This window comes from Atractosteus spatula, chromosome 16, assembly GCF_055471065.1.
Source record: "Atractosteus spatula isolate fAtrSpa1 chromosome 16, fAtrSpa1.hap1, whole genome shotgun sequence".
Taxonomy (NCBI): domain Eukaryota; kingdom Metazoa; phylum Chordata; class Actinopteri; order Semionotiformes; family Lepisosteidae; genus Atractosteus; species Atractosteus spatula.
This window is the reverse complement of record NC_142721.1, coordinates 13,915,638-13,936,684: the sequence shown is the minus strand read 5'-3', so window position 1 is coordinate 13,936,684 and position 21,047 is coordinate 13,915,638. Positions and strand designations below refer to the sequence as shown.

The following is a 21,047-nucleotide window of genomic DNA, read 5'->3' as shown; positions in this document are numbered from 1 at the left end:
AAGAGATAAAGAACAGCCCACCCCACCCTCCCCAACACACTCACTCACCCCTCCCCCCTCCCTTGAATAAAAATAATATTTTAAAACTCCCCAGCCAGCAGCCCATCCACATGTCTGGCTACTGGACAGGACAGGACAAGGAGTTATATATAGACAACAAAGTACAGCGGAGTCGTCTGCTCTCCATGTTTTTTTTTTCCCTTTCCATGCCAATAACACTCTGTTAAGATTATAAGGCAAACAAATTGAGACCCGTTCTCAGTGCTGACTTAACACAAACCACACTTTCTACTTCCAGCAGCCGACCCTCCTGAGTGTCACAGTCAGCGGCGCAGGAAGGCCACTGAGACTCGAGAAGAATTTGTGAGAAATTGACATGCCAACTTGCACACCGTTTTCGGTCACCTTGTGATACAATAGATACTGCTGCCCTGGAACCAGTCCAGAGAAGAGCCACCAGAAACGTTCTGGGACTTAAAGGAATGTCCCGCGCTGACAGGCTGAAGGACCTGAACCTCGCGCAGAGAAGGCCGTGAGGGGACCTGACACAAGTCTTCAAAGTCTTCAAGGGCGCTGACAAGGTGAGCCCAGCGCACGTCTTCAGAACAGCGAAACTCAATCCAGGGGACACAGGTGCAAACTACGTGGAAGTGCATTTAGAGTCCAGAAAAGGAGGTACTGCTTTAACCAAGGGGTTACGGGAGTATGGAAGAAGCTACACAGCCAGTGTTGCTGCAGCCGATACCCTGGATTCCTCCAAGAAATGGCTGGACGAGATCTTCGGATTACCTGCCAACTACCGCACAGGTCAGCTGGGATGGAAGGCCCACCCTCTCATTTCTTATGTCCTTATTGCTAGATAAAACTGTTACAGTGTCAATCACAGAGCATCATTGGAGTCGGACAAACCACGTCTCTGCCGGACGTTAAATAGAATGTGCGCCTGCCAGTGAAGCAGCCCGAATTTATTTAGAAGTGCGCTGGTCAGTATGTTGACACGCTGGGAGAGCCTGTCGTTGGAACACAGGTCCACAGAATGCAAGAGCCAGCTCCTGCCAGTCACCTGACCTTCCAACAGGGCGGTCTGAGAATAAACTGAGCCAAAAGCCTCAGGCCCCAGGCTGCTTCACAGGGCCTACCTAAAACCAGTGTGGTGACCAACTGTGTAATGGTAACGCAGACCAGGGTAGGATGGAGTTATCTCTTCAAGCCAACGTCTCAATAACACAGGCCAGTTATCGACGGGGACGGATTGTAGTTACTTAATTGTATTAATTTGCCTGTTGTTTTTAACCAGCGTGGCTCCTGTTCATGCCCATTAATTCAAGAGGGTGAGCAAGGCCAGCAGTGTGGCGTGGTGGTTAGCGCTCTGTATTCATAGATAGAAGGTTGTGGGTTTGAATCATGGTGGGGACACTTCTGCTGTGCCCTTGAGCAAGGGACTCCACCTGCATTGCTCCTCTAAAGCACCCTGATGCACAACTAGAAGCCACTTTATCTAAATTAATAAAGATAATTAAGTAAAACACATGCCTGTCAATAACTAGCCTGTGTTATTTAGAGGTCGGCTTGAAGAGATAACTTTGTCCCGTGTAATGGAACTGCACTGCCATTACACAGTTCAGCACACTGGTAAAGTTGTTGTTTAGCAAACTCTTTTTTTTTATTGTAGAGACATTCAGGCTGTTTTGCTCAGCTGTGTGGTGCAGCCTGGCACAACAGGCAGGTGGACATGCACCATGCCAGGCAGTTCCTCCTTTGAGCCAGTCTCATGTCTCTTTACTGATCCCAGGGCACAACCAGGGGATAAAGTTCTGCATGCTTACAGTTCCCAGAGTTACTCATAGTGTGAAGACTGTGACCAATCCAGATCCATAAAGTGGATAAAGACTTAAAACACAAGAGGACAGAGGGAATGAAATAGCACGATGAGACAGTTTAATCCATGCGGTTTTCCACACTTTTCCTGGTAGGCATATTGCACATCGTGGATTAATGGCTTCTTGTATCAGCTACTGCTGATAGACACAGCATTCAGTTCTTTAAGGAGTTAAGTTTCTCAAACAGAAAACACATGACTCTCTACAGCACAGGCGTAACCACACAAGAAAGAACTGTGAAAAGATTTTTGAAAATATTTAAAGCTACCAAAAAATAGCAGACATTTTTTTTTAACTTACATTTTATGTATATGTTTCCACGGTTTGCCGTGCTAACAAAATCGGAACTTGAAGCGACACTTTTTTTCTGGAGGTACTGTTCGGTGTGACGTTTTCATTGATGCAGATGAAAGAGTCTGGTTTTAAGGAGAACAATTAAACTAAAATCAGCAGTTCCCAAGCGTACCTTTTACATGTTTGGAACAGTTTTAAGTTCTGCCCTGAATGTGTGAGTTGTAGGCTCTGCTTGCACCTCAGTTCACAGAATCGGATTTCAGTTTTGAGTAGCAGCCAGTCTTCTCACCATATGGCAGTTGAAGGCACATGGGAATCTTTAATCAATACTAGAAAACACATTCTTCTAAGGTAGTGTAATTAGGAAAAAACGATCTCTTTATTGCAGTCCATCCTACAATTAAAATCACTGTATCTTAAAACAATGTCTACCACAATGTCTACCACACCTTAAAAGAACTGATGTCAAAGACAAGCGGGGTAGTTACACACTACTTTTCTTCACATTTATAGACCGAGATTTAGGTTAAAAAATATGCTTGATCTGTAACAGTCGTCAGTTAACCACTGTATTATACTGTAATAGGTAGGATTTCTCTTTAATTGCTTAAAAACGTGCGATTTCTGATGCACTTCAGAAATTGTATTTGGAACGGAATATGAATATCAATATCACTTCGTTTTTGACCGAAAGAAAACAAAGTTTCGTTGTTTTTTTTATCCCAATAGCCAAATCAATGTCGCCTTTTAGCAATTCTACGCGAAAGCCACGATACAGGCACTCTGTGCCAGCAAAACGTATACAGATAAATAAAAAGCAGCACGTTACACTTCGCACTGGAAACCAAACTTCAAAATTAGCTTTCTCAGCAAGACAGTAGTGTCAACTTTATAGTCACAAGCTGACCTCCCAAACCAGACACGAGACCTTAAGTTTTGTGGTTTCTACCACAGACTTAATATCGACGGTTTACCACGGTTGTATATCTCAAAACTCGAATATCCCATTCGGCGCTCAGCTACAGTTCATTTTAAATGCGTGTTAGCCATCCTTTTCCTTAGTTAATTGTTATATCTTATCTTCCACGCGTTACTGAAATACCTTGTTATTTCGCTGCTGGAAACCACAAGATAGGACTGACAAACCGAGTCACTGTTGACCTCTTGTGGTAGGGTCACCTATCTGCAGGTGTTGAACAGGTCGTAATGTGGCCGAGTTGCGTAGCTCTTCCGACATGAGCAGGATTTTGTTTTGTTTTTGATTGCACGTCAGATTTCTGCTGCGTTTCAAGCCCTTTTCGTTGAATTTAGAAGGGAATATCCAACCGCTGTCTTGTACGGTCCCCGTGCTTTTATTTCCTCTGGCGCTAGTTCGTAATGCTTCTGGACAAAAGGCACCTGTGACTGCGACCATTGCAGATGCGTGATGATCCCCCAGCTCTGTTGTGTTGTTCGGAAATGTCTTTTTCAGCCTCTCAGCCATCCACCACGAAGGCTCGGTCCCCTGCTCGGCGTTGTGAACACCTGGCGACTGCACCAGAAACACAGGACACACACACACGGATAGACTTACAGACATCAATAAACTGGTCAAGCAGGCCCCTGGCAGGTAAACGGAAGCTGAAGGGCCCATAGAAAACCCACACTGCCCTGTGGAGAACGTGCAAGCTCCACACATAAGGAACCACAGCCCGGAATTCAGCCACGAACTGTAGGGTAACCACCTGTGCACCACTGTTCAAACTGAAAACGCCTTCCTCAGACATCAACACGCTGTGGGAATGATGTGGGGATGAATGAAGAAATACTGTTAGTAATTTTCAAGACAAGAGTTTTCTTTTTATAAATAATTTATTACTTATATTCCAAGATACATTATTGCGAAGGTTTGTGATTTTTTTTACAACCTGAAATAACCTGTCATCGTGTTATATTATCAGACATTGACTCGTCGCGTGTTTGGAGTCGACATTCAGCAGATGAAGTGTTTGGAAAATATGAATATTGACGTAAAACAGTCTTTTTTGGGAGAAAAGGTGTTATGCACGAAATCAGATGAGTAAATAAAAAACATACAAACGGTTCATCTAGAGTCTCTAGTCTGTTTTCTGGGTTTCGGCGCTAACCATGACAAGCCAATGTGTTAGGGTACCAAAACGTTGTAGCCAAGACTGGAACTTACATGGTAAGATTTTTTTTCTTGACTGAAATTTAAAAAAAAAACGAGTATCCTTTTGTCTTCTGGGTCGCGTCCCCTTACCTTCAAAAACAGCCACCTAAAAATAAGAGGACTCTACTGCGTTATTGCGTGCTCGTCCTGTTGCCATGGCCGAATTCCCTCCCCCGTCCTCTGCCTGTCTCACCTATTTAACTAAGGGCTCTCAACTGCTACAGTACATGAGAGTCCGGCGAAGAACGCACCGGGGAGAACACAACCTCCGACACCGGTCCCAGCAGCACCCCAGTCTAAATACGGAATACGGGCAGTATAGCACACGCTCCCAGCGGACTGTCACCGAGTCCCTCTCTCCCCCAGCCCCTGTCTTAACGTCTTGGGTTCTCTGGTCCTCTCTACTGGGGTCTGGGGGGCTGTTCTCTTATCTTTGACCCCCGTGCCCTGTCTACAGCTCATCAGCCGAGCGGATTCGCTCCAGAAACAGACGATGAGACTGAGCTGGGGGGGTTGTCTGAAGCTACAGTAGATAGTGGCATTTTCGAAACAGCGGTTTGCTACAGTTTTTGACCGGACTTGCCGACCCCGTGTGAACGCACGCTGGTGTGCTCAAAACGGATGCAGCAAGGCAGGGGAAAAGTAACGAGCTCTTGGCGTTGCTCGACCAGACTATTTCAAATCAATTGCAGTGATAATGCCACTGCGTGTTAAATAAACTCATGTGCAATGAAAAATGATAACAAATACAGTTTATATATAGGCTCTAAGGCAAATATTACAAGCGAAACTGTAAGACATATTTGGTCGTCTGTACTGTAAAATATTGTTTAGTTACCAAAACAGGTATTAGAGCAACTGGATTGTGAAAATATAATACAGGGAATCTGTAGGTAAACGTAGAGCTTTACATAGAATTAAATAAACAAAACAGAAATTAACACAACGATGTTTAACAGCAAGTAATTTAAAAAAACAACGAAAATTAAAATCACTTCAGTTCCGGGAGCTACATGAAATTCCACCTTTGTGTCTGTGTCTGTAATAGTCAGAAATGGCTTTGTTTTCGCCCAAACAAACGTTTTTTGGAAATTCTGCAGTTTTTACAAACGGCAACACTGAAGTTAAACACTGCGCGGTCGAGCCTGTAGGGGCGCCGTTGGCCAGGACTTCCCCCTGGATCACTGGGAATGTTGTGAACTTTTTATTTGTTATTGTCCAGGCCGATGCCTTTTGAGTTCCTCTCGTTCATTTTCAGTTCTCATTTTGAGATTTCATAAATGCGCAGTCCTTTTTTAAATTTGCCACAGCCCTTGTTTCTAAAATCAGATCTCTTATAGTGATACAAGTGTGTACCCAGCGGTTCTATAGGCTTCCAAGGTAAGAGTTGTGTTACAAGGCAGTGATTTCAAGCTATCTGTACATTCTAATGAGCTGGCAGTGAAAAGCACCAGTTAACCTTTTAATGCTACTAGTATCACCTGCAAGAAAGACTTTAGTTCATGTAATAAATATTAAATGTACATCGGTATAATTCTTACCGGAGTCCTGAATGTTAATTTCTCAGGGTCTTTCTATTTACTCTGCCATGATTATCCCATGATTTGCACTACATTTTACTGTGGGCTAGAGGAAAGAGCACTACCTACTGGTCCGCCCGCACCACTTGCAGCAGTAGTTCCCAACCCTGGTCCTGGAACAACACTATCTCTGCTGGTTTCCCTTGCGGCTGAGCTCTAAAGCTACCGTGGTAACTGATGAATTAAGGGATCAGCTTGCTGGTTCAGACTTCTGTTTTCACTTGGTCATTTTTTCCGTGTCATAAATATCTGACTGCAGAGGGGCTTCGATGCACAGACTCTCCTCTGCTTGATTTCTGACTGAACTGTTAAAATCGTACCAGTTGATGGATTCATGCCACGCCCAGACACGATGAGTGTTTTGTCCATTTCAGGAAACACTCCTGATTGGAGGCAGCCCCCAAACCCAGAAATCGGTACTGGAATTGATACCCAATACAAATTCCATTTGGCCTTTTAAGAGATAAAAGGAAATTTACAAATAAGACCTCAAAAGAAATCAATGAGCCCATGAGTAAGATCTCAGGTGTAGCATAAACAGGTTCCTCCAGGACCAGGGTTCGGAATCACTGGATGATCACAGCAACTCATAATTTGGGAAGCTGGATCCACTCTCGATTCTCGGAATCATGGAGGTTTCCTCTACTCTACCACTGAAGCTACAGGTATTAGCAGAAATGGAGCCTTCGGAGATCTCATTGCTTTCTAAATAAAACAGATAGAAGCATCAATATGAAGGGCGTCCAGTCCTGGTCCTGGAGGGGGCTGGTGTTCCTGCAGGTGCTCTATGTCTCTTTAATCACACAGCGCCAGAAGAGCTGGGGAAAGCCATTTAATGAGTTAATTTGGCTTCAAGAGCTGCGTTGGAATGAAAACCTACAGACACGTCAGCCCTCCTGCAGAAGGAACTGGACAGCCCCGATTTTTATCATTTAATTTCTACCAACAAAAAAAAAAAGAAAAATGTTGCAAGGTTAATTTAAATTATCAACAGATTATGAAAGCTGCAGTACTTTCGGCAACAGTCTTAATGCATTTTCTCTCTCTCGATTTTCTCAGTTTTCTCTTTATAAATGAGGGTACAGCTTCCTCTCGGTGGATATTTTCCCCAGCACCTCTCCGCTGAACTGGTACGTCAGCTTTTTCTTGACCTTCTTCACCTCCCCGGTCTTGCCGTAGTTCCTGAGGGCACGTGCCATCTTCTGGTAGGTCATCTTCTTGCGGTTCCCCTTCTGCACGCCCCAGCGGTTGGCCAGCGCCTCCTTGTGCTTGGAGGAGAACTGGAAAGTCCCCTTCTCCTTGTCTACCCACCAGATACTGTCTTTCATGTCCCCGTTGCGCAGCAGGTCCAACAGAAACTGGTACAGGCGGATCTTCTTCTTGTTACCTGCAGTGGGACAGCGGGCTGGTGAGTACTGCGCCAGCACAGCACCCTCATCAAGCTCACCTGCCTGGCGGAACTGATCCGGTCCATTTAGCTCATTTAGCTCATTAAGCTTGTTAAAGAGCCGAGTTTGATTGGAAACCGGTAGATACGCCAGCCGTCCTGCAAAAGGATGCCCTATGATAAAAGGCACAATGAAAAATAATCCTTACACTTCTGTAGCTCTTTCCTGGACCCTCTGCTCAAAGCGCTTTACAGGTCATGGGGATCTCCTCCACCACCACCAGTGTGCAGCCCCACCTGGATGATGCACCAGTACGCTCTCCACACACCAGCTCTCAGTGGGGAGGAGAGCAGAGTGATGAAGCCAGTTCAGAGATGGGAATTATTAGGAGGCCATGACTGGTAAAGGCCAATGGGATATTTGGCCAGTAGGGTAACACCCCTACTCTTTACAAGAAACACCCTGGGATTTTTAATGACCACTGAGAGTCAGGACCTCGGTTTTACGTCTCATTCTAAGGACGGCGCCTTTTTTTACAGTATAGTGTCCCCATCACTATACTGGGGCATTAGGACCCACACAGACTGCAGGGTGAGTGCCCTCTGCTAGCCCCACTAACACCTACTGAGCTTCAGTGGGCTGCCAGCTGTGAGCTGCAAGGTGATATAGCTGCTGGTAGTCTAACAAGCACATCTTTACAAAACGGTTATTGACAAAAAATGAAAAAGGTTAAAAATGAGAAATAATGGGATTATCTGACCCATTTGTGGTGTCATAGAAGACACTGTACTCTAGATCCAAGACTTATGTTAAGGTATGGCTTCTCTCCTTATCTCTGATAACATGAGAATAATCTCTGTCTTGTTCAGTGCACAGCATAAGGGTTCCTTTTGCAGGACAGCGGCCTTATTGTAAAAAATACAGCTTCTGATTTTTATGTCCACTTTGAGAAAGCTGCCCCGTGCTAAACTTTTCATTGCAATTTGGCAGGTTTGCCCTGGATTTCCTGTTTCTTATGTGCAGGTTTCATCACGTTTATTTTTACTAGCACAAATGTTTACAAGGGAATTATCACACATCATCAACTTTATCATACCCTGGTCAGCTAAAGGGGATACAGTATAGGAAATCAAAGTGAAAGTTAGTTAAATGTGTAAAAAGAGAGAAAAACAGACGAATGATCTATTGCACTGACTGCAGTTTCAGTGGTAATTACTGGTATTATATTACAAGGCAATGTCTTGACGGACACCACTCACCTGGCTCCCCACTGGTGGGACAGGGCAGGTGGTCAGCCAGGTCGGCCTCTCCGTCTGAGACCTCAAAGGGCGGGCTCCTTCGCTCCATGTCCTCCTCATCGGAGCTGCGCTGGGCAGGGGAGGTGTAAGGGTACCTGCGCTGCATGTACTGCATCTGAAACGGCAGTGGGATGTTTGTACCCTTCTGTACGCTTGACACAGAGAGTGGCGGGAGTGTGTAACAAGCCGCCCCCAACCACGCTGTTGAAGTTGATGGCTTTTTTCAAGAAAAGGCTGGGTAAGATCCTGGGATCATTCAGCTACTCACTACCGAAAAGGCTAGACTGGACTGAATGGCTTCTTCTCATCTGCAATAGATAAGATAAGAGAGAAGGCATCCCTGCTGCCTGGACTGTAAACATCCCAGGGTTTTTGTTTGCTTTAGAAAATGCACTTATTTTAACTGGGTCCCTTGATTCCATAAGGAGACAGAAATTTGATTTGAGGGTAGATGTACAGTAGACCCTGCTGATGTTTGTCAGTTCTCATGGGGATGTGGCACTGGAGGGTGGAATCCAAGTATCTGGGCTTCTTTTTTGTTCAGTGGACAAAATAGCCATGTTTCTACAAACTATATTGCCACGATGAAGGCACTTTTTAAATATTTAGCAGTCTACAGTACACAACTCTTAAAGACACAAACGCATAGGAAATTTACCACTCGAGACCTCAGACTTATACTGAAAGAGGAAGTTAAAAGCTGAGAAGAAAATGCGAGGGTGGTAACAGAGGATTTAGCAAAATGTCTTGCTGTGGGAACCACTTTGTTTTCAAATTTCAAATTTCAGTGGCACAGAGTGGGGACAGAGAGCTTGTGGCCGAAGGGAACATAAAACCTAATTAATTTATTTTTTAACTTGGGCATTGGAAAAGTGCCTCACCCGCACTTCTGTAGGCTCAGTCTGTCCCCGGATACACAATCCCTAGAGCAGGCGAATCGCTGTGATTATATCAATCCTTTGTCTCTCTTCTTTCGAAACACTTAACATTGGCTCAAATCCCTGTTACAGTTACAGGGTGCAGAGTGCCCCCTTTAAGACTGAGTAAAATAACCTTGATCTGAGCTAAAAAGAAACCACTTAACCAGTTGTCACATTCACAAGGTGACATGAGTGTGATCTGTTGTGCTGTATTTTCTCAGAGGTCCTCCTGCCGTGAATCATTCGTCGTCAAAATGCCGTCTCTAAAGAAGGCTTTTCCGTCTGTCCCTTTACAGACTCGTCGGCTAGGGCTCTGCTTCCCAGCAGATGTTGGGAAAGGGGGAAAACGAGCTGTGGCAGGGCCCACAGAGGGGGGAATGTCCACCGCGCTGTCCGGCGAGGTAGTGACACCGCCCGCGCCCGGCTGTCGCCTTTCACGAGTGCGTGTGACACAAACTCCATAAGGATGCTGCCCCGGCGCAACTTAACAAATACAAACGAAATAAGTCACAAGATCCGGGGTACAGACATACATACTGCAGACAGCAGGGACCAAGGACGCTGGAGCACCACAGAGTGTGTCTGGCATCACTCTTTGCGATGGGTTCTGTGGTAAATTCAGCGCAGACGTTTTGCGCTTGCATCTGCTATCGGTTCCCTTAGCTTTAACGGGTGCCAACGGCAACGCAGGAGAACATGAGAGCGCCGTGATCTAACACAGTCACAGAGGATGACCCCAGGGGTAGTGCGCGCTGCAGGTTACTTATAAAACATTATACTAAGGCTTTAGGGTAGGCTAGAAGAGAGAATTACTTCCACTTCCCAGCTGGTTTGAATTTGTCTATAATTTTCATGGCTTACGAATTAAGTAAAAGAAAAACATAGTTCTAACATTCATCGTAATCTGTGATTAACCATTTGATTTTTGCAAAGCTTTGTCTATGTTTTGTTTTTGCCGCTTATCAAAATCACGAATCTCTTCCCATGGGGCAGGCATTTGGAAAAAAAATACTTATATAAAGAATACTGACTTTTATTATTATCGTATGAGTAGAATTGTACCATTTTAATTAATCTGAACTAGTACTGAGTTCAGTCTACCTTCAGGTGATGCGCTATAGTATATGGAAAGATAGTGCCCTGGGGCGGTCAGTGATTTTCTCCAGCTGTTATCTCGCTTTCACCTGTAAGTGTACCTCCAGCAGCTCGGCACACGCTGCTGTGAAGGACGGGCGCAGAGCAGGTTCTCTGTAAAGCGAAAGGGGAAGCAGTGCACAAGCGGGGGTTTTCTCGTGTGTCTCTGGCCCTTAAACCTCCTGTGTTGCAATGTGGGCTAGACAGCTGGGCGCGCTGGTGGCCCCACGGCCACGCTGTCGACGAGCTTCGGGCAGGCAGGCAGTTTGTGTGCGTGGGAAAGGCAACAACAACACATTTTCTATCACTCACGTGTACAAGCAGAAAGACGACCCTAAGGACCCTTAAAATGATGCTTCTGAAATAACACGACTTCTGTTTCACCTGTGGTTGATTTTTGTGTGCGACTGTTACTTAACAGGCAAGAGAACTAGAATCAATCAGCAATCTAAAAATAGCATTCAGCTAGCGTGTTTAAAGATGATCTATAGCCTCTGTCTCCCGACGATATTGCTACTGAGCCTCGATTCCTTGGAAACTATACTCACAAAACGAACCTAGAACACATTTCCCTGCGATTACATTGAATTCACACTGAATTTGCATACCAGAGTATAATTATGGGTGACGTACGACACACACTACTAAATGGCCACATAAACTAGTCATTTAGTGTTTTCACTGATTGAGATAAAAGAGAGTGCAACATCTCTGACACGCAGAGTACATCATTTTTCTTCCACGAAATTACACTGGTGCACCTTTCCAGGAGTACATAATACTAACTTACAAATGTGCATTTCAGTTCCATAGACACAGTGAGGGTCTTAGTCTTTAAAAAAAGCATGTGGGCTACATAAAATTAAATTTTTATTCCCAGCATTGTTTTTACCAGCAAAAAGAAGCCTGTACATTTTGCCTTCTCATGTGTTTTTGGATTAATTTTCTGAGCTCTCAGAGTGAGCTCCCCCCCACCCCGTTATAACCCCTGTTCTGGTATTAACTTACTGAAATTATTTAAGGGAAAGGAAGAAAAAATGCTCAAAAAAGTGTGCTGTGCTTTCACAGATATTGCGCATGGTGGTGAGGGTTTTTAGCGAGACTGATTTTCTTGAAGCCACCTGGAACAGCCCCTCCCCTCCCCCGACCACCCCCTCCCTCACCAGGAGCATGTCCCAATAACGAACAGTAAAATTGGGTAAATAATGAAAATCCACAACCAAGCGGTTAGTGAGTCTGCACAATTCGGCGTCGCCCTCAGAGCTGTCACGTAGAGGCAACACTAACTCAGGAAAAGACAGTGTTGGGCAACGCTATCTCACAGCAAACAATGCTCAGATCCCACACAATTAAAAAAAAACACTCACTGCAATGTGGCATCTACTTTAAACAGCTAAAAGTCCCTGCTGTAATCACCTTTTTATAAGGCTAGCTGAGGCCAACATTCAAGTAACTGTTACAGCACATCAAGAGCTCAGAAGAGTGAGCAGCCAAAGCATGGATTCTGAATTTAGTGCAGAATACAATCTGTGGGCCTGTCCTCAGTTCATGAAGCCATTGCAGCTCTATTTGTTCACAAAATAAACAGCTGTGTGTGAGTGGGACGGGTATTTGGGAGGAGGGGTCAAATTTTTGAGTGGCATTGTAAATAGGAGATCTTTCTAATTCTTGAAACATAAAAATTGAGTTATTTTGGCTTTATTAGGGGGTCAGTGGCATGCAACCCGAATGACAGTTCTATCTCTGAAAGCCCCCTGTCCATACTCTGCCATCAGACAGACTCAGTGCATTAGCATGTATTTCGATTCTCAAGATGAGCACTAGTGAACATGGCCCATCAAAACCTGAACCCACCCACCAATCCACCATTCCATAGAGCTGCTTCGCGAACGCTCTGACAGTCGACATGTACTGGGATTGGAATTTCTCAGTGGTTCAGGCTCAGGCTTTAATCTGGGTCAAAAACAAAATGGCAAGCGTGCCTTAAAAAGATTCACAAACGTAGCTTTTCTTTGTAGGCAAGAACTGTTCCCCACAGAAGGTAACAGTGGGTTTACAAGTTTACAAGTGTTGCAACTTTTTATCGCTGTTTATATTAGTACAACCGATTCTAACGGTTCCCCTTTGGTCTTGTGTAAAATCAGTGGTTTTAAATCAAGGGGATGTCTGTCATGGACCAAGCTACAGCAGGACATTTTCCCGGCATACTTTATATACACTGAACAAAGCTTGACAGCTGATGACTGTTTCAAATTGGACAGACGGAAAGAAGTGGCAAAACATTTTGGGCACATTATTTTGCTGGCTATGGAAATACCCAACTTTCCTTCTGTTCTGAGAAAACACAGAAAGTGCTGACTATTCATGCATGCTTTCTGCATATATTTCCACTACCTGCCTTTATGCTGGACGCTGTTGTTGAGACACTTCATAGCCAGACTGCCTGGTACACGATGTGTATTTCGTTGTGTAACCAACCAAAAAGCTCCCGACCTTCCCAAAATGCTCCAATTCTGTTTTTCCCCCTCACTTGTCCCCCCGATGCCGTTGAGCAATCCCGAAGCCCGGCTCCCAGGCCTGATTGCCACACGGCTGCCTGGCAACAGGGCTCAGTCACACGAGATCGAAACGAGAACATGGTTGCTCGCAGATGGATTTCCATTTCCTTTTCCTGTGTAAAAACCCTGCCCTTGGCTTCAACCGATTCTTTCGCCAGCGCCTTTTGGTGGAAAGAACGTCTCCGGGAGAATGCCACCCCCCCCTTTTCTGTTTTTCCGGGCCAGAGCCCCGCGTTCGCGCCCACGCCCCCCGTCCGGGACGCCCCCGCGCGGAGACGTGGGAGGGGGTCGGTGTCGGGCCGCGGGGGGCAGCAGGAGGGGCAGGAGCTCACCTGGGGGGAGATTGTGAGGTGGGTGCTGCTCAGCCCGGGGTCTATGGAGTGCACGGGTTCGATTTCGCCGTACCGGGCGAAGGGCTGTACCGGAAAGGGCTGCACGCTCTGCAGTTCGGTGAAGTGGTTTTCGGGGAACCCCTCAAACTCGCTGGGGTGGATGGGGTGATGGTGGTAGTCCCAGTAGTGCTCTGCAAGACAAGGAAAAACAAGCCCTTTAACATGGTCATACTCTGACCTTTGACCCCACCCAACACTCACTCTGCTCCGTTTTTTTTATTTGGAGGACTTCCTGCACACATTCCGCCCCCCCTCCACCCCCCAGAGCATTTTCCCCCCGTTTCCCTCCGCTCAGATCCATGGAGATCCTTCAAACACAGCTCTGCTGAGAGAACTGGACTGTGTCCACGCCGTTATGGCTAACAGCGGACAACATGCGTCGTCCGTCCCTGAAACTCCTCCCCCTGCGTAACGTGGGCAGATGCCTGCCATGGCCATGGGCGCTTTTTCAGAGGCTGCGCGACACAGGAAACCTGTGTCTGGGCCTGTACCGCAGTGAGGCCCACGCTAAAACCATTCTCGTTAACTCGCTTGTCCGCTCCCCTCGATTTCTGAGCTGTTTCCGTCACCTTGACGCTCATCACATCCAGCAGCTTTTCTTTGCCCAGAGGAGGGTGATGATGTCACTCGGGTTCCCAGCCTGCGACAAACCAGGCACCTGCTATCATTCCGTGACATCGGTCCTTTGGCCTAGAATCGCAACTTGCTTACTTAAACTAGGATGGCAGTTTCCATTTGTTTTTATAAAAAAGCTGAATTAGCATTTTCCCCTTTTCTAAAATGCTAATGATTCATTTTGAAAATTCAGTGACTTTACTGGTTGATAGCTTACAGCAGCCTGCACAAAACAATGTTACCTTTCCTAACATGTAAATAGTCATGCTACTGTACAGTGTTCTGGGGTGAAATGCATACCTGCCACTTTAAACGAACAGGAGGTTCAAATGTCTCAGCATTTACACAGTCAAACTAGTCATTGGCATTGAATAGCTTGATTGTATTTCTCAAGTTGTCTTCAAGTTTTAACCCACAGGTTTTCTGAGCAAAGTCACAGCTCAGAAAACTGTGAACTAGACCTAGGGAGCCATTGAGCATGTGGCCAGTCCCAGTATGCCCTTTGCCCGATACCAAACAAGACAACATTTACAGTAACACTCGCCAGCTTTCTTTTTCAAGGGACGTTAATGACATCCCACCTAGGTTAAAAGCAAATTGTAAAGGATCTCACATCCCAAAAGATGCAGCAGAGGCAGTCAGTGCTGTCCAAGCAGGAGTGTGTCTGATGGCATAAAGCCGTCTTAATAAAAAAGCAACACACAAAGCATGTGGAGCACAAGAGCACCTAGCCTGCAGCATGGTGTTTCCATGAGTTCCTGTGATATGGGAATGCAATCCAAGCTTTTCCCTACCTTTCACCCCACTGTCTGCCACCTCGCTGCCCTCGCTGCACATACCTCTTGGTCTAACTGGAATTTTCCGAAACAGAAAAAAAAACAGGGCGGGGGTCTGATTTATCTGGTACTTAGATCAAGCAACACTGCTTTCAACACATTTATTTAAGCAGCCCTGAAGTGACAGTGAGAAACAGGCTAATTTGTTTTTCATACACTGTATGTCACAGGGATGCTGAATTACCATTTATAAAATATTTACGTAATATAATCCAGCAGTCTACAGTAACTAACATGTAAATTACTGATCTTGTAGTCTAAGTTTTAAAGTAAAGCACTGTACTTTGAATTTGTTTCTTCCAGTTTTACTACTTCTAAGAACTAAAGTTAAAATCGCACATTAGGTAGAATGCCACACTATGTTTTATAGCTAAGTCACTCTTCCTGTTAATTCTCTTTTCTCCTTTGCAGCAAGGTCAGAATTAGGGACACTTTCATCAGACAAAAACCTCTTCCCTCCCAGTGTGTCAGCGCTTGTCATTATGAATCAATTCTCAGGCATCTACAACACATGCACCGGTTGACTAAACGGTGTGTACTATGAAAGACAATATGAATATCAAGTCTATTCATTCCACCCTTCCTCAACCGGTCTTTCTTCCAGGCTTCTTTTTCTCAGTCTAAAGAGATTACAGGTTGTACAGGGCTCACGCTAAATTAGGTCATATATAATATATCCATCCATTAGGAGATGTTGCTTTTTCCTTGTAAGGATTGTGGCACCATGGAGTCCATCTTAGAAGCACAGGGAAAAAGGCAGTACCACACCCTGGACAGTCCATCACAGGGCACAAGGCAGGATACACCTTGGACAGGACACCAGTCCATCGCAGGGCACAAGGCAGGATACACCCTGGACATGACACCAGTCCATCAGAGGGCACAAGGCAGTACCACACCCTAGACAGTCCATCACAGGTCACAAGGCAGTACCACAGCCTGGACAGTCCATCACAGTGCACAAGGCAGTACCACACCCAGGACAGTCCATCACAGTGCACAAGGCAGGATACACCTTGGACAGGACACCAGTCCATCAGAGGGCACAAAGCAGTACCACACCCTGGACAGTCCATCACAGGTCACAAGGCAGTACCACAGCCTGGACAGTCCATCACAGTGCACAAGGCAGTACCACAGCCTGGACAGTCCATCACAGTGCACAAGGCAGTACCACACCCAGGACAGTCCATCACAGTGCACAAGGCAGCAACACATCCTAGACAGGACAAAAGTCCATTATAGGGCACATGGCAGGATACACCCTGGACAGGACAATAGTTCATCACAGGGCATAAGGCAGGATACACCCTGGACAGGACACCAGTCCATCACAGGACACAGGTCAGGACCACACCCTGGACAATACACTAGTCCATCACAGGACACAGGGCAGGACCACACCCTGGACAGGACACCAGTCCATCACAGAATACACACACCCTGGACAGGACACCAGTCCATTGCAGTGCACACACACACACAGGCTAACACCTCTCCAGCATGCCTCTGAAAGGTGGGAATGACCTGGAGCAGATGGAGAAAACACAGATGGACAGAGGGGGAATGTGCAACTCCAAAAAGAGGTCACCTCTGTCCAGAATCGAACCCAGGACCCAAACTCCGCAAGGCAGCAGTGCTAACAGCCATGCAAACACACTGCCATAGTATAATATAAGAAGGTCAGAGACAGGAACACTTCCAACAAAATTGTATGACAGCATTTAAATCTCAGAATGGTTCTCCGGATGTGAAGAATTCAGAGTTAGACTGTTTGTACGCTAGTTAGGGTCAATTCTAAATCTCGTCTTAGAAGTACTGTATTAATTATTATAATAATAATTATTATTATTATTATGAACGCGAGTTCACTGAAGGTAATCGCAATGTTCTATTTGCTGTTCAAAATATCTTTCACTTTGCAGCCCAGATGTGTTCCTATAGCAGTTCAGCAGCTTTTTTTTTGTGACAAACTGACTGACAAGAGGTCACAGAAAGAACTGGGGGGTGTGAGTTACAGTTAGACACTTTAAATAAACATCTGTAGACTCACTGCAGCTGGTTGCTGCAGATTAAAAGCCACGTGACAGCAGGACAGTAATAGTGCATTAAATAAATTCTGGCATCTGATTTCAAGAGGCCGACGTATTCTGGCATGGTAAATCCAAAGAGCAAGTTCCCATAAAATCTGCTCGCGTTAGGCAGGATTAGCTCAGCAGCTTCCATCAGCACTGTGAGCCCAACTTAGCTGCATGACAGCTCTCGGGAGCACGGGGGAAATGCTGAAAGGGGGTAAAGATGTATACATTTAATTAGAATGCAAATGCCCTGTGCTGAGGATGCACTCGATATGGAAAGGCCTCCCTCTCTTGCCACGATTCTCCATCCCACGTTCTCTCCACCCTGGATCCGGCCAGGAATGTCACCCCGTCGGCACCTGGGCCGTTGTCGAGCAGGGTGTGATAAAATGTGCCACCCAGAGGTGCACGCAGGGCCCAGCACAGTGTCCGACCTGCAGTCTTTTCCCCGCTGGTGCAATGCCTATCCGAAGGCCAGGCCGGGAAACCGGCGAGGACGTGGTCGATGCAAGCTGAAAACCGGGACCTCTTTCCTGGCGCTCCGTGCCTATTCTAGTCGTCCCCTTCCCCGCTCCCCCCCCCCCCGCCAGCGTTTCCGCTTCGGATCGGTCGCCGGATCCAAGACGCCGCGGTTGGGCTGTGCGGAACTGAGAAAGTGTCTGCGACTGACGGTCAAGACTTGTTCACTGGTCCAAGAGCACTAGGGACTACACCCCCTGCCCACTGGCAGTATCCCGCCTGCTGCATAAAAATCCCTGTTGCAGACCCCCATCGCTTTGCAGAAACAACCCGCAGGCGTCCGTGTGGAAACCGTTGGGAAAAATGCCTAAAGCAAAACTGATATCCTGTCTGTGGCAATGACACACAATCTCCGAATCCTGCCCAGAGGAACAGAGTCAGAGATCGCTCCTTATGGCTAGAAACATGCCTACTGGTTTTAAAATACCGTGAAACCAGACTGTGGCTCACCATCCACTAATCTACTAGTGCTTAATTACATGGTTATGACACTCGTGCAATTCTAACACTAAGCGGCACACAAAGGGATAGATAATGCACAGCTAAATTTAAATGTTTGTATACCGCGTATGAGCATGGCATCTCAGAATTATCCATCCCCTAAAAAAGAGTGGCGCCATGACGCTCCCCTCAGTTATTTATACTAAATAACTACAACGGTTGCATTTTGAAGCAAAACGAAAACAACACACTTCATCTCCAGACACTTACAGTATGGCCAGACACGTACTAGCCGCATAAAAAGCCAGCAACTGTTCTATTCACTCGGACGGAGCCCAGATAAAGGGTTAGGCTGGGATCCCGTTTATGGCGGGGACTGGGGAAAACTCCAGCAGCCACAACACAGCGATTATATCGGAGGTCATGAACGCCGAGCCTCTGGAGAAGTACACGCGTTTGCCCCTGTTTGAACTGCCGATACACAGGGGGGGGCTTCAGTGCCGCGGGTGTACTTTGACGCCTTTAGTATTTACAGTACATGTTCCTCTTCAGTCCGGTCGGTATTATCATGTCTCTCCGTCAGCATGGTAGTCCGAGTTTGTTTTGGTTTTGCTTTGCTAAGCGACCCCACATTTCCTTTCCTCTTTTTTTTCTGTTCTTTGCATTAATATCTTCCCTTTTTTTCGGTGTCTTTTTGGTTACATCAGCAGTTTTTCTTTTTACATTAAATCACTTACTGGAATAAAATTGCAGGTGTATTCTAACCGGAGTTCATTATTTTTCTAAACCCCTTACCTTAAGACAAAACAACCCATGTACGTGGGTGACCTTTACGAGGGGGGCAAGTTGTTACAATTAATATATCCATCTAAGAAATTCCACTTTACATCATCGCACGATTAAACAGAACCAATTGTGCACATACAATTTTAACTTAAAAGATATGTGTAATTATTGTTAAAATTAAAAACAAAAAGATCATTAGGAGACAAGTAAAATTCAACCTTACCTCCATGACTGTCACCATCATTAAGGTAGGGGTAATATTCGATTGGTTGTCGGTAGATATCGTGATCGTAAGTAATAATTTCTTCTGAAGACTTTTGAAATAAAACAGATGGACAGGAAACACGACATGAGAATGCTATTTATTCAACAAGACGTGGGACATACACACGGTTGTAAAAAATAACTTTGTTCGCATGAATAATTGTAAACTAGACAAATGTTTTTAAATGTTCAAATTTCCAACTTCACGTTACTTTTCTAATATTTCTAAAATACAAGCATCAAGTGAAGTATAAACTAGTTAATATTAGTCTCTCAGTACTGTAAGTAGCGAATATTGTTTATTATTTTCTCCATGTTCTGTTTCTCTCTATATCATGTATATTTACAAAATAATCAAATCGCACACAAAACATTGTTTTATGCATTAAAATGACTATAAAATATGGGCACTATGCATTAAAATACTGTAAGATGAAGGCATTTTAGTATTTTCCAATAAGGTGAAAGCACTTTAAATTAAAACGATATCACTTTGTAATTTAAAACAGTCACACATAAAAATAACAAAAGCAACACAACACAATAACTTAATATGTTTGCCCATACAACATTATTGAAAATAATAAATAAATAACGAGTGTGGTTATACTAACACAAAAATGGAAATATACAAGTAATTGTAAACTAAAAATAACAAGACAATGCATGTTTTAACATCACTGTCCTTGAAGTGTTCTTTGTATTAGGCATGTATATGTTTACAATAAAATGTAAAATTATATTCTCAAATATACATTACTAGATACTCTGTAAGCTAATACAAATCCATGCAAGCATGATTTTACTATTTGATTTTTGAAAGATCAAAAGAACTAAGGATTGTGCTAACATTAAAACTAAAAGCAAATTTATATTATAATTCCCTCAGAAGACAGAAATAATGTCCCATGGATTCGTGTGAAATACAGTACAACAGCGAATTGAAAATGGTATGAGACAAGACAGACCAAAAACATTTAAACATGATTAAAAATTTGAAGGTTAAGTTATACTGAATTTCAGAGCGAGGTCAAATATGATCACCTTTTCTTGTTACTTTTAGTTTACCCTGTAATACAAACAGAACAACTTTGTTTTAATACTGCTGATGAGAATGATAGTGCATCAATATTGGGTTTTTTTACTCTTAACTATAAATTAAGTTTATTTTTCCCATCCCCTTCCACATTACTTTTTTAATTAATCTCTTTACTGTGACCCATTACCATGGGAATAATTTCGCTTAACAGGAAAGAGCTCGAAACTACATAAATAAATCGAAGAAGTACTTACAGGTGCAATGAGGTATCCTTCCATCCTGTGTGCATGTAGCATCAAGCAGATTGAGCAAAATAATCAGCTAACAGTCTTACTTTTCTCAGTCTCTTTCAAAACTTCAAGAAGCCATTGCATAACTCAAAAGACAATTTTCTCAACAAATCACCCGGGAGGCCACTTGTCTTCGCCGTCGGTAATTTGTCCGAGAAAAACAAATGCCTGTTGTCTGTAAAAAAAAGCACAAGTTTAAAACCAATTACGCACCTGTCAAATTAAGACATGTACACTGTTTTTATTGTATTAACACACTGGCTGTTGCTGAAGACAATCTAAAATGGCCCTTTTTCCTTTTTTTTCAGAAAGTTCCTGATTGTAAGTGATGTGTCAGATGGAGATAGTGATTCAACTATATCTGAGTTGAAATTGTGTCATCAGCTGTCAGCCAATCAAATCAGGTCTGTGTATTTTAATGAATCAGGCCTCACCTTTTTTTTCTTGACACACAGACACTTCAAATTTGGCTGAAGCAAAGTACAGTATTTACCAAATATACCAAATGCCTTAGTACAATAAACACCAATTTTATATATATATATCTATCACTTTGAGTTATTTT

The 21,047-nt window shown here is 44.5% G+C and overlaps 1 protein-coding gene across 1 annotated transcript; it reads right to left on the bottom strand.

The window, feature by feature from the left end:
- Nucleotides 1–4,006: 4,006 nt before the first annotated feature.
- spi1b (Spi-1 proto-oncogene b) lies at nucleotides 4,007–20,817 on the bottom strand. Its single transcript, XM_088934903.1, has 5 exons — nucleotides 20,447–20,817; nucleotides 19,113–19,203; nucleotides 13,555–13,745; nucleotides 8,572–8,725; nucleotides 4,007–7,311 (listed from the first exon to the last, which is right to left on the bottom strand). The coding sequence occupies exons 1-5, from the start codon at nucleotides 20,486–20,488 to the stop codon at nucleotides 6,992–6,994; spliced, it is 798 nt and encodes a 265-aa protein (XP_088791029.1). The 5' UTR covers nucleotides 20,489–20,817; the 3' UTR covers nucleotides 4,007–6,991.
- Between the last annotated feature and the right edge of the window lie 230 nt (nucleotides 20,818–21,047).

What these genes read in the sequence shown, in the direction of transcription:
- spi1b (XM_088934903.1), bottom strand. Translation starts at nt 20,488, where the DNA reads ATGCTACATGCACACAGGATGGAAGGATACCTCATTGCACCT. An exon ending in TGATGGTGACAGTCATGGAG is followed by an intron (nt 13,746 to 19,112) that starts GTAAGGTTGAAT and finishes CTTGTCTTGCAG; the next exon opens with AGCACTACTGGGACTACCAC. An exon ending in ACCTCACAATCTCCCCCCAG is followed by an intron (nt 8,726 to 13,554) that starts GTGAGCTCCTGC and finishes CTGCCGTTTCAG; the next exon opens with ATGCAGTACATGCAGCGCAG.